Raw genomic sequence first — 13,703 nt, forward strand, 5'->3', positions numbered from 1 at the left:
TTGACTAAAAATTCACGGTTTGGGTTTTTATTGTGTTGGAACAAAGCTATAATTTTACAATTATGGATCCTACCCAAACAGACGCGCTTACGTTCGAATTTGGACCATTGTTCTGTTTCGTACATATGGTACACACCAAATTTTCCACTACAGATCGACAAGAACTAAAATATCAAAATTGCAATGACGCTCTTTAATCTAAGTGGTTAGTAGAGTAATATGGAGATGTGGAGAACTTTCTGTACTTACGATGATGCTCTAAAAGCGGCTTGTCTGCAGGACGAAACGGCGCACAATAGAGACTCCGGGCCGGGAAATGATATAGATATTAAATACCTACCTAGAAGTTTTTTTATTCAAATAAGACAGCGAAAACAACCAAGGTGGTGACGCACTCAAGCTTGAGCACTTATATTTACACAGAATGCACTAAAGCAAATATTGTAAGAAAGACACGGTGTGGTGTATGTAACCGCCAGCCCAGCCCCACCTAATGTAGTAATGATAACAATAACTAAACACTATTGCACAGTGATAGTACTTGGTACATAACCCCTCAGAATAGCTTTCTTTTTGCTCAGAACCCCTTGTTGCCACTGGCAACGGCCAAAAAAGTTTTACAGGGCATTCGTCCTGATTTTGGCATGTACAAAACATAGAAATTGGCTAACTTTAGGGCACTATACCTGATCAGTGATTTGGCGTAACGACAAGAGCAAGATGTGCTGATAAGAGCAATGGCTAAACTTGTATAGAATAGCAGTAAAGCCAATGTTCAGTAAAATCTGAGGTCTTGGGCACTCTGAATACAATGCACTGTTTTAAGGGTGTAAAAAACTGAAATTGTGCCCAACTTTGAAGCACTGTAAGTCCCAAAAGGGGAAAATGTTTTGCTTGAAATTTACACCACATAATAAACCACTATAGAGGTATCAGATGAATGCTTGAAAAGTTTGGGTTCTTGTTTCGTTGCTACGCACTTGTCCTTTAAAGTAGGTCAGTTTTCGTTATTTTGATGATATGTCATTTTGTGCTATCTTTGAACTAACATAAGATCCAAACCAAACTAGTTCTTTACTTGAAATTTACATGAAGTATAAAACAACAAATTGTCTATGAAATGCATGCTTGCAAAGTTTGGGTCTTGTTTCGTTGCTACGCAATTTGTCCTTTAAAGTAGGTCAGTTTTCGTTGTTTTGATGATATGTCATTTTGTGCTACCTTTGAACTAACATTATAGCTCCAAACCAAACTAGTTCTTTTCTTGAAATTTACATGAAATATATAACAACAAATTGTCTATGAAATGCATGCTTGCAAAGTTTGGGTTCTTGTTTCGTTGCTACGCACTTGTCCTTTAAAGTGGGTCAGTTTTCATTATTTTGATAATATGTCATTTTGTGCTATTTTTGGACTGACATAAGTTCCAAACCAAACTAGTTCTGTACTTGAAATTTATTTACAACAGAAAACAATATGTACACTGTGGAATGCGTACTTGCAAAGTCTGGGTTCTTGTTTTGCTGCTACGCACTTGTCCCTGAAATAGGGGCAATTTGCATATTTTCATGTCATCTTGTCCTATCTTTTGACTCTCATAAGTCTCAACAGTAAACTGTTTTGCTATTTAAATTTACACTGAATGTAAACCTATATATTGTCTTTGAAATGCATGTTTGCATAGGTCAGATTCATGTGTTCTAGTGGTTGTACCTGTCCCTGAAAGTACGCCATATTCTTCACTTGTCTACTAATGAAAAATATTGGCTATCTTTGGGAGTCTAATATGAAAAAGGAAAGGTTTTAATTCTTCTATCTCTAATTTTGCCAGATCTATGCCTTGGGTTGTTTATGAAATAGTTAGCATCGACGTTTGCATGATATAGTTGTAGCAATGTGGCTGTTATTGAACGTATGCCATTTTATCTTAATTTGATGATAACAGTCTTATACAGTCATATTTAGCGTCCCCACATTATTGACTCTCGAAGACTTGACTTGTTTCTATATTTGAATAAATATAATAAATCCCTGCGCATCTTTCTAATATGTAGTCTATCACTCTATGTCTATGTCTTTGTATAACTATGTCTATGTGGAAAACATGCATTTCAGTCAACTCCGCTATTCCTGTACATGTAGACTGTACTCATTTTGAGCAAGGACAGGAACTTAAGTACTCTTTCAGTTTTGCTACAAAGGCCGCTTTCCGACTTAAAGGACAAGTGCGTAGCAACGAAACAAGGACTTAAACTTTGCAAGAATGCATTTCATAGACAATTTGTTGTTTTATATTCTATGTAACTTTCAAGTAAATAACTAGTTTGGTTTGAACCTTATGCTAGGTCAAAAATAGCTCAAAATGACATATTATCAAAACAACATAATTTTCTTGTCATTCTTTTAATGTAGTAAGTCGAATCAATCCTAAACATACTGATATCTGTGTTGCAAAAATGCGATATCGCTGACAGAAAACGGCTCTTTGTTTTGTATCCTTCTAGCTATTTATGGGTGGTACGCCAAAATTAAGAGACTGCTCACGTAGCTTATTTTGAGCGCTTCAAGTATGACATGATGTACTTAGAAATGGCAGTAAAAGTCGACATCGGACTGATTTCCTCTCCAGGATGCTTTTGTTTCGCCACCCTGAAATTGTATCAGATGTCTTTAAGACTCTAGGAAAACACTAGGATTGTTGGAACACACCATATCAGAGTCCATCTTGGCAAGCCGTCGGTTCCAATTAGACTTCACAGACATTTGAAAGTGAAAACTCACCAAAAAATAAGGGGGATTGTCGGTCAGATTCTTTTAAGTCAGTCTCATTGGCGATAGTCAAAACTTTATGAGCTGAGATAAAGTGCAGGTCATTCTCCGGGTCACCTCAGGGTCCTTCTCATTAAATGGTTCCAAATTCACACCTGTATAAAAATAGAACGTTCCGAAATAACTTCTGCCCAAAGCGACCTATTTGCCAAGTCATCCAAGTTTAAGATGGAACCTTCCCAGTTTGACAACATTTAAACAAAGATTGGTCCATCTAATCAAGAATGAAGTATTCCATTGGCCTCATGTCCGAAAACATTTCCACAACATTGGTTCTGCCGTCCACGATCGCGGAGACCCGGCAGGAGCGCCGCTTCCCTGGCCGATTTTTATGGGCATGGAGTACACGGTGGAACCGGTAGGTGGCATCTCGTCCAGGTGAGCCACGTTCTCCAGGATGAGGACGTTGCTAGGTGAGAAGATTTTGTGGACTTTAGGTTTTCTGTTGCGGTAAGGCAGAAAGTTGTGAACCGTTCAGACACAAGAAATTTGTCCCATGCAAATCCCTTAATATATATAGAGAGAACATATTTCAAAAGGTGATGAAATTTGACACAACCACACTAAGGCTACACCAATTTAACCCTCAACAGTACACCTTCCAGGACTGATTAATCTGTACACCTGTGGTCCGCGCGGACCCCAGAACAGTTCTTTGCTAATTTTTAGAAATTATCAACATGCTACCAGCTCAATTATTTTGCAACTTGATGTGTGAACCTCTGAGTCCACATTACGTACAAAAATCTTACATTTTGACCTTTTCCTATTTTTTGGTGAAGAAAAGACAAAAAGAGGAAAAACAGATTTTTAAACCCTATTCAGACCGAGTGGTCTTTTGAGGCCCGCGCCAACTTGAATCTCAAATAGCGCCTAAACGGCTTGAGCTAGAACAATCAAATTTGGTGAGCTCCCCTAAAATGTATCTGGAAAAAGTTTCACTTTGGCTAAATAAGTTAATAATTTTTGTGTTGCCATGGCAACCGCTTGTCAATTCGGTCCCCTGGCTGGTTGTTTTGGGAAGATTTGATTGTATATTAAAAGTGTGTTAAATATGTAGGGCTTAATGTGTGCATTACTAAATAATGTGTGCATTACTAAAGGGTAAATGCCCCGCCCCGATGTGTATATGGTGTGATAATCCCTGGTCAGGTTTGATAACCACCGAATAAACCACCAAGTGAGCGTAGCGAACAAAGTGGTTCCGCCTTTCCTTCAAGCGGTCAAGCTGTTCATTGAAACTAGCAAACTGAGTACTGTAAATCTTAATTTTTAACTATCCACAAAGTTTAGTGACTTAAGAGGTCAAGATCCACCGCAACTATTTCATGGGTGTACCATAACAAGCTCGTAATGGTACACTCACAACTTGCTTCATTTCTTCACCGGGACACGCATATAATGTACTAGTGATTCAACCAGAAGCAAGCAAAACAGTACATTAACTATTCTTCCGGAAATAAAACATACAGCTACAGAAAGTGTGTGTCACCATTTTATTTACAAAATGCAGTGTGTAAATATACCATGCCACAGTTATATTGAAACAGTGGCGTCGTTACGCTTTGAAAGTTCGCAGCTTATTTGCACAAGGTTATTTACAAATGTACTACTAGATTACATTACGATTTAGGAGTTTCTCCGTAAATTAAAAAAAACAGCAGTGTTTCAAGGAGACAATATCAGAAACAATGAGACTACTAAATTCCCCAGCGTGCAGACAATATCAAGCAAGATGACGTCTCACCACTAATAACTACAATTTTACAAACGAGTTACAAAGTACGAGAAAGTGGCACTCATCTGCTAAATTCTGAGCGCAACACAAGCGAGTCTTACGAACTTTGATGAAACATTTTTAAGTCTATGCGCCGGTGCGCTGTTTATTTTAATTACTAGTGTGCCCTACTTACCCTGTACATTATGTCGTGATCTCTCCGCTAGATGACATGCAGGCAAAGTTTAAAATGTCCTTATTGTTATCCTTATCCAAATGTTGTATTGCGGATTTATAATTATATTTAGCTATGTCAAAACAATGGTTTGTTTGCGACCAGTTCCAAATGTTTTTGTTTTGACGTCAGTGTTGTTGTCAGAGGCCTCTAAATAGACCTTAATATTCCATCATAGATACTTTTTCTTAAAGTTTTATTTTTTTTCCTCTATCTGAGTTCAACAGAAAAAAATTGATAATAAAAAAAAACATACATGACGTCACGATGATGTCAAATGACTTTTTAACTACACCAAAGTTGTTAATATAAATAAAATATTACTACACCATTCTCTGACTAAATTTGGTGCCCCTACGATAAGTGTATAAAATACATAAAAACGGAAATAAAGTAATGTATAAGAATGCCAGTACAACTATTACGATCGCGGACTCCAAAAGAAAATCAGATATAAATGTTTCCTTTAAAATGGAGAAACGCAATTTTTGGCACTGTATTGAAGTGACAATTTCCTTAAAATTATATATTATAGCATACATAGTGCTGGAGTCCACGCGGACCCCGGGTATACTGTTTAGGGTTAACTACTGAGGACATCAACTCTTGAAAATACCATGCCATATTCAACACGGAGCGCCGGGGTACCATATTATTACACCAACTTAACTTAAGTCCAGCTAAAATTCCCCAAGTCACCATGCTTCTCCGGGACCTCAATAACAAATCTCGGACGGAAATTCAAACAAATCTGTTGACAACACCCCCCCCACCACCTGGGAAAAATTAATTCTCCCTATGACGTTAAGGAAGAACCATGTGGCGTGGAAAGATAGTTACGGTGGATTGAGACCTTAAATCGTGACCTACGGTAGTTACCACCATCTCTCCATCTGGTCCCATAGCGATACCAGTCGGTTCTTGAATGTTCGCAATTGTTCGGACAAATTCCCCACGGTTTGTGAACATGTCCACCCGGTTGTTTTCATTGTCTGCTACGATGATATTACCCAACTTGTCCCGGCAAATACCATAGAAATTATACAGCTGGCCATTACCCCTTCCGGCAAATTCTACTATCTTGACTCCGGAGTGACTATACATTGCAACAGCCTTAAAGGCGCTATTAAAAAATGTAAGCAGTATATTTCCCTCGCTGTCCGATGTGACTCCTCCGATCCCTCCCTCACTACCTGATGACACTTTAAAACTCCGATACAGAGAGCCGTCTGGATCAAACATCTTTACTGTACTTCCCTGTCCGACGATGATTTTATTGCTGCACACGTCTATCGCAATGGAGGGCTGGAAAAAAGGTCTCGTAAAGCCTACGTTATTCGAACTTCTCGTCTCGAGCTTCTTCATGGCCTGACCACTCCTACTGTACGTTACAACCTGCACATTTCCCGCATTCCCACCAGAATTCAAAATAGTTCCCACTACCCACAGACGGTCGGGCTCTATACCAATAGCAACATCAAAAGGCATGATAAAGACATTTTTACCCGGCAGTGCCGTTGAGAAGCGGCGAAGATAGTTCCCATTTATACTGAAGACTTTGACTCCATTTAAGCTGGTTACAAATATCTCATTGTCAGCAGACACGGCGACTCCGTACGCCTCTGTCATGTCAGGTTCTTTTCCATTTCCTCGAATGGTAATAATCTTCTCCAACTTCCTGTCACCACTCTCTAGGAGTCATAAAAGAAGCGCATTTCCCATGTTAAAATGTGGTGTATTTACACAAAAACCTGCACACATACATGCACGGACGTGCACACACACACACGCACACACACACACACACACACACACAAACATGCACGGACGACAAACACACTAACGCAACACACATGCATACATGTAAATAACACACCCTCCCACGCACATACACACAAAAAGACTGCAATTCACGCCTTCTTGTAAAATGTTAAGCCGTATATGTTGACAACAGTTGCAACAATATTAAAAATTCGGAGACCTTATACATCCTTAAAATATGTTTTTGTAAATGTTTATTTTTTGCATTTGTCTCACTGAGTATGGAAATAGGGTCATAATTACCATACTAATGATTTTCTGAACTCAAATTACAATAATTTGCCTAAATTCCTATTCTTTGGCAATATTTTATTTCAACTCATTGATAATGCACATGACCTAAACATTAACATAATATATGCAGAGTGATAACCTTTAAGTAACTTAACACGCATGGCACAAGGAATAAAATTCCCAAAATTCACTAATACGGAATCACAGAATACTTTACTTTACTTTCGTGTGTGGAATCACAGAATATTCACATTAATTATTGAAATTAGATCATTATTTGCATAATTGCTATCTGCTGATTTTTCACCTGCCATACATAACATACATTAGATGTATAAAGGTACATGAAACATACATACACATAGACTCACCTTCATAAATCATTAAGTACCTGTGTTATGGTAGTAGACACAGCCCGCACAGTCACAGTGAGCTGCAGTATTCCCACACCAGTTGCCCGGAGAGCAGCATGGCCAGTTACTGTCAGGGTCACACTCAGCGGTCCTCCCATCACCTGTAGTGTAACCGTCTCCACAGCGGTAGTCGTCCCGCCATTTCTGAGTAACTATCGGGAAAAAGACAAACAACAGTAGCGCGATGTTTGTGGCGATCAAATTCTTGAAACACACGAAACACATAAAAGCTCACTAACTTGCTGGAAGGGCCCTCTGAGATTTCAACTTAACTCGATCTCTGCAAAGTTCTAGCTGCGTTCAGGCACAAACTGGATTCATGCACAGTAGGTTTCTCTCCCTTAGGGATTTTGAAACTAGCTTCTTGTGTGAAGTATTATGTTTTAACATTTCCTACCAACAGATAAACTTTCGTCCTAGTCTCACCTTGGCGTTGTGAGGTGTTGGAGACTGCTGAGAACGCGGAGACAGAGCTGCCACCTCCGGTTGGTACAGAGGTAAGAGTATAGACAGTAGAAGTGGTAGAAATCGTCGTAGTAGTAGTATTATTAAACTGCATTGAAAGAATGAATATCAAAGTTCTTTAAATTGCCCTGATGAAGATTACAGGCGGTCATTGAAACGTCGGCTCGTAAAAAAATAAATAGTTGTCATCAAAGAACTTTGCTATTCATTCGTTTACCGACCTGATCAAATTTTTACGGATGTTTTGAAAGAACAAGCGAAGTAATCTATTCCCTAATTCTAAAGGATCATGCAACTTTGTGTGCACAAGGTTTTGTTTTCGGCCTGTGTCTGTGACTGTAACTGCATCCATAAAGCCTGTTAAACTGCCCTTTGGCAAAACACACCAGCTTTCAAGGTCTCTCTCTCTCTCTCTCTCTATGTGTGTCTGTGTTTGTGTGTTCCCGTTTTTTGTTTGCATTGTTCACACGATAACGAAAATGGTACAACACAAATTTCCGAATATTTCTGGTCGACATAACTTAAGGCCTTTAAGGGTTTTTGACGAATTTAAGTGTGTGGGTAGGTCGTAGGAAGACAAAGGTCTAAATTTAACGTCAATTTTACATAATTATATGGGGAAAATACTATGATTCCTTATCGGTAAATGTTGCGAATTTCATACTTATGACATGCCGAGGTTAGTTAAGTGTTACATCGAATTTGAATTAACATCAAATTAGAATTATGATTATAAGTATAACCTTATTTTCATAAACAATGAGATGAATACAAAACATTTACACAAGCCTAGGTATGAGATCTGCACATTCTTGTTTACTGTTTTGTGAAGCTTGACCTTTTTTAAGTATCGTATAGTCCAACAAGAGTTCCACGATCTCATACCTTCGCCAAATGATGTTAACCCTTGCGGGTGACGAATTATACAATTTTAATCATTGATTTTGTAAATAAGAGCCTTATTTGCATGGATTATATCAGTTAATCATATTCTCCATCCAATGACAGCCTTAGCATAACAAAGGCTATTATAGCACCTCATCATAAATTATGCAAATGAGGTCATGATTTGAGTAAATCATGTTTATTGATGTTCACCTTCACTTAACTTCCAAATGTGGCAAGTATGAAATTCGAGGTGCAAGCAGTTACAACTATGGAATAATAAAAATTTGTCATTAATTATGCAAATAAGGTCCGTATTTACATAATCTATATCCTCAGATGTTTTTCTCGTTCTCAAGTAGATGTCACAAGTGTTTCATAGTTCTATAATCGAACAAAGCAGATTTATAGAATTTCCTCATTAATTATGCAAATTAGCTCGTGATTTGCATAATTGCCATTTGATTATGTCAAGCATTACTTCAACTACCTTCATACCAAAAATCAAGACAATAGGTCAACTGGTTCTTGAGTTATCGTCCTTCAATTTCTTTTCGACAAATGCTCCTGCAGTTCCAGAACAAGGCGCTAGGGAACCAAAACTCATGTCACTTCTTTCCTACCCAAAGAGCTATCTACCAATCGAAATTCGTGACCCTAGCATGTCCAGAACATGAGATATCAAAACCGGAAGTTTAGCTGCAGTACCTAGGAAAGCCTAGCAATTTCTAGGTCTCATGAAGACCTACTAACCTACCAAGTTTCATTCCAATCCATCCACTGCTTCTTGAGTTATCTTGCTAAACCATACGAAAAAAACACACACACACACACACAAACGCTACTGAAAACATAACCTTCTTGGCGAAGGTAATTATGCAGACAATATACATATACATAATGGTAGACTTTACTTTTACCTTGAGTTGTACAAAACTACGGTTAAATACACTGAAACATGTCCTCCATGAAATATGAGAAAGGTACTTTCTCACATTTCAAAACTTAAAAAAATTCTCCTGCATTAGAGAACCACAAGAGTCTGCCTCCCAAATACAGACAGAAAACAGGGGGGGGGGGGTAACCAGCTTAAACTCTGAAAACAGCTGCCAACAGCTGGGCAGACAAGACCCCATCACTCAGGTTTATCATTATGCCCAATAAACTGGTAATATTTTGAGGGGAAGGGATTTTCAAACATATTAACTAGAAATACAACCCTTTTAGGGCCTCTACTGTGCAGCGCAATAGTGACGTCTGCCCTGTAACTAAACGAGAACTCTAAAATGCAAAAGAAAGCTCACAAAACGGTGAACACAGCGACAGCAAGACACGGCTATAAGACCTACCGTTGTTGACCGGGCGCTTAAAGTTAACCAGAGAAAGACTCCAATAACGACGCACGACACAAGGACCGTAGCTGTATATACTGCAGCTAAGCAGAGCTGGCGACGGGTGCATCCTGAAATATTGCAGATTAGTGCCATGTTAGTCAACTGTTGGGACCAAAATATGAGCATTTTGTAGTTAATTCAGAACGTGATTTTATCTTCAAATCAGACAAAAAGGAAGCGGATGGATCCGAAAACCAAATGATTAAATTGCTGTGGACCTACATCAATTGATTTGAAGGTAAATAAATTGGATTTTGTATAATAACGGATTGATGCCCAGCCCCTAGCTGTAAATGGTGAGATAATCCCTGGTCAGTTGTGATAACCACCGAATAAAACACCAAGTGAGCGGAGCAAACGAGGTGTTTTATGAGGTAGTTATTGCATCTGACCAGGGACTATACCACTATATACACCGAGGATAAGGCGGGACATTAAAGTTATTATCATATAGCCTGTCCAACTGACAGTTAGTTGACAAAAGTATTTTATAAAATTCCTCCATTGCCAAAAAAAACTCTCACATTCAATGTTACGTGAAACAAGATGACATGGACAGAAAAACAGATCAATTAGACAATGATCTGTGGTGATCATGTGACATTGGAACAGTACAATTTTAGTGGGGATGTCAAAAATCATCGTCCGTTAAAATTTCTTTTTTTTCAATTGTGCTGTGTTCTGAAACAAATTATTAAAAATTAACTACAATACGTTTTAATAGATAAATACTACAAGTCTTAACACTACTATTAGTGCCCTGTCCCCAGCATAATGGTATTCTAATAACCGACCGCACTGACAAATGGAGCATTCTGATTGGTCGACGCCTTCTGCCTATATGATAATACATTTTATAACACTGTATGCATTTCATAGCCGTAATGCAAATTGTCATGAAAGTTTATCTGTGTTGGTATTTCATGTTTGAAGTTAAAACTTTATATCCAACACAATAAAGTTATCTTACCTAGAGCTTTTGACCAGTAACTCTAGTCTTCCTCAATAGAGTGAGGCTGTCACGTGTGACGTTAACACTGGGTCAAAGTTTTCTGGTATATGATGTCAACTCCAGTCGCCGCTGAGTGAAGGGTGATGGGCCCTGATGAGCCAACACCATAGTTTCAGACCCACAGGATTTAGAGACAGAGAGGTCCCACCTGACCCAAACAGTAAAAATCTGCGGCTAACCCCAGATGACCATCAACAAAGCTACTCTTCACAGATCACCAACTGTTTAGCAGTAATTAGGTCCAAGGGTTTGAACGTCCTTCCACACATCAAGGACTTGTAGGAAGCCCACAGAAAGATGTTTTTAACTCCCACGGAATTACAACTTGCTTTAAACGACCACAGCCCTAAGGAACCTCCTCGTTGCAGCCAAGGACAAAACCCACAAGGAGAAGAAGTGTGGTGTCATCTGCCAAGGCAAGAACAACAAAGAACATCTTCGGCATTGCGGATGTCTCCGACGAAATGGGTGAAGTGATAAGGTCTCGGACCGGAGTTTCCTTCCGTGTTCGGAGCAATTTGACACCCTCAGCCCGACGGGCTGTCATTTCTGTAATAAACGCGGGTAGGAATTTTTCACTCTTTTGGTGGAAAGGGGTGCCGTGCCGCTTATCAATACACTTGATTGATATTTTGTGCGCCAAATTTATTTAGAGGTAAATAAGGCACATCAAAGTACATTTTCATGTAAGGGGTAATTTTTTTCGACATTTTCAACCACGGCTTAGTACTCGAAGAAGTTCAGAACCTAATGTTTCCAAAATTTGAATTTAATTAAAATCGATGCGATACGTTTATCGCTATCTTCCATGGCTCGAACACACCCACAACGCATATAGAACGTACCATCTCGGCGGTCAGGCGAAAAGGGCAAATAACCATCCGCGCGGACTAATACCAGGAAGTTTTCGCTGGACCACCAAAAATTGCATAAAGGCATACAACTAACAGGCTTTTCAGAAAATACAAATATATGTACACAGATATTACGATTTCAGGGATATCGCGGCCAAAACATACCATACAAAGTCACGTTTCTGGCGATTTACTGCGCACTTACTTAGACTCTGGCCAGATTTAAACTCCGACCCGGAACCATAAGGGGCGCTTGCCTTATATGGGGTTGGTTAATTAGTTTTTTTCGGATGACCAATGAGAGCGCAGTTTAATTAGTGTAAAACACATCCACATAGTCACCTGGGCATTTTGTTTCACTGGACACTGTGAGAATATTGGACAAATATTTTCTGAGAGGGGTGTAACAGGCTAATTACATCAGGGCCCATCATCCTTCCGTAAACCGCGATGGGGGCCACAGCATCACTGGGTCAGTCTACTCAAGGAAGACCAGAGTGACTGGTCGAAAGCTTTAGGTAAGAACACTTTTTTCAGTGTTGGATCTTAACCCTACCTTGACCGGGCTTTTTTTGGGCTTGGTGGGATTTCATTTGACCCCCCCCCCTCAGAACTCGCGCACGGTTTGTCGTATGACCACCAAATTTTCAGAGGATAGTGTACTAGTAAACGTTAATCATATTTACAATCTTTATGTCGTTATGACATAATATGCCGTCATTATGACGTCATTAATGTGATTTTTTTGGCCAAAACCGTCTAGATAGGTTATTCCCTGAAAACTAAATAGTATACAACATAACTTTACCAAAAGTGTTTAAGACAGAATATTAGGGGGTACATATAGAATACAACACGGGGTATTCCGTATCGCCCGAGGTATCGGCCCGACCGCGGGTCGGATCGCCCGACGGCCGCAGGCCGGAGGGCGATCCGACTCGCGGGAGAGCCGGGACCGAGTTGTATTTTATTTATGTCATACCCACCCAAGAAAACACGCCTTTCAATGCAAGATGAGCCAAAAGTTGGTACCACTAAACCCTAAACTGCAACAACATCAATTCCAACGTCTGGATTCTGTATTCGAATTTTCGAAAGGGGCACACGCGGTTTAGGGCGAAACGCGTTCGAATCGTTTTATGGAAGCCAGGGAAGCGTTCGATAACGGGTTCCGGACCGGGCCGTACCGTTAAGTACGGCCCGGTCCGGAACCCGTTATCGAACATGATCGCGGCCCGGGTATGATATAATAAGTCTTATATTGCCCATAGCAACACCCGTGACGTCATAAAATGACGTCATGCATATTTAAGATATCCGCCAACTTGGATCATCAATCTTGAATTTTCAAAAATATTTTTTTATGATAGCCTAAAATACACTGTAAACATAATAAATTCCTTCATTTAAACCTTTTTTGGAAAAAGAAATGAAAGTATTGATGAAATTTTAATGAAAATAACCTGTATATACCTGTTCTAATGATATGGTCCGCTATCTTGGATTTTGGCCAATGACGTCATTAAATTAGCATAAATTAGGCATATTTATTGAAAAAATTTACATAAAATTATATTGGATGTTATTAATATTAGAAACCATGAGTAACTTGACATAAGACCCATTACATTCTATTGTTGAAACAAAAATTAAAAAATTTAGCAAAAAAATGCCTGTCATTAACCCGTTGCCAAGGCAACACAAAAAAATCATTGTCTTATTCCAATGATAGATAATTGTTGCCAACAATATTCTAAGATCAGTCACCAAGTTTGACCGTTCTAGCACTAGCCGTTCAGACGCTAGGTGACATCAAATTTGGCGCGGGCACTTTTACCCCCCCC

At 39.2% G+C, this 13,703-nt stretch overlaps 1 protein-coding gene across 1 annotated transcript in view; it reads right to left on the minus strand.

Annotated features, from left to right (window-relative positions):
• Positions 1–3,072: 3,072 nt before the first annotated feature.
• The window catches only part of LOC109480610 (E3 ubiquitin-protein ligase TRIM71-like), a 13,237-nt gene continuing 2,606 nt past the window's right edge, over positions 3,073–13,703 (minus strand). Inside the window, exons 2-4 of the mRNA XM_019782839.1 lie at positions 7,228–7,401; positions 5,635–6,472; positions 3,073–3,271 (exon numbers count right to left, since the gene is read on the minus strand). Of these exons, the coding sequence (XP_019638398.1) occupies positions 3,073–3,271; positions 5,635–6,472; positions 7,228–7,401 (1,211 nt within the window). The remainder of the gene's footprint in view (positions 3,272–5,634; positions 6,473–7,227; positions 7,402–13,703) is intronic.

This window comes from Branchiostoma belcheri, unplaced genomic scaffold (genome assembly GCF_001625305.1).
Source record: "Branchiostoma belcheri isolate BF01 breed outbred unplaced genomic scaffold, Haploidv18h27 scaffold510, whole genome shotgun sequence".
Lineage (NCBI taxonomy): Eukaryota > Metazoa > Chordata > Leptocardii > Amphioxiformes > Branchiostomatidae > Branchiostoma > Branchiostoma belcheri.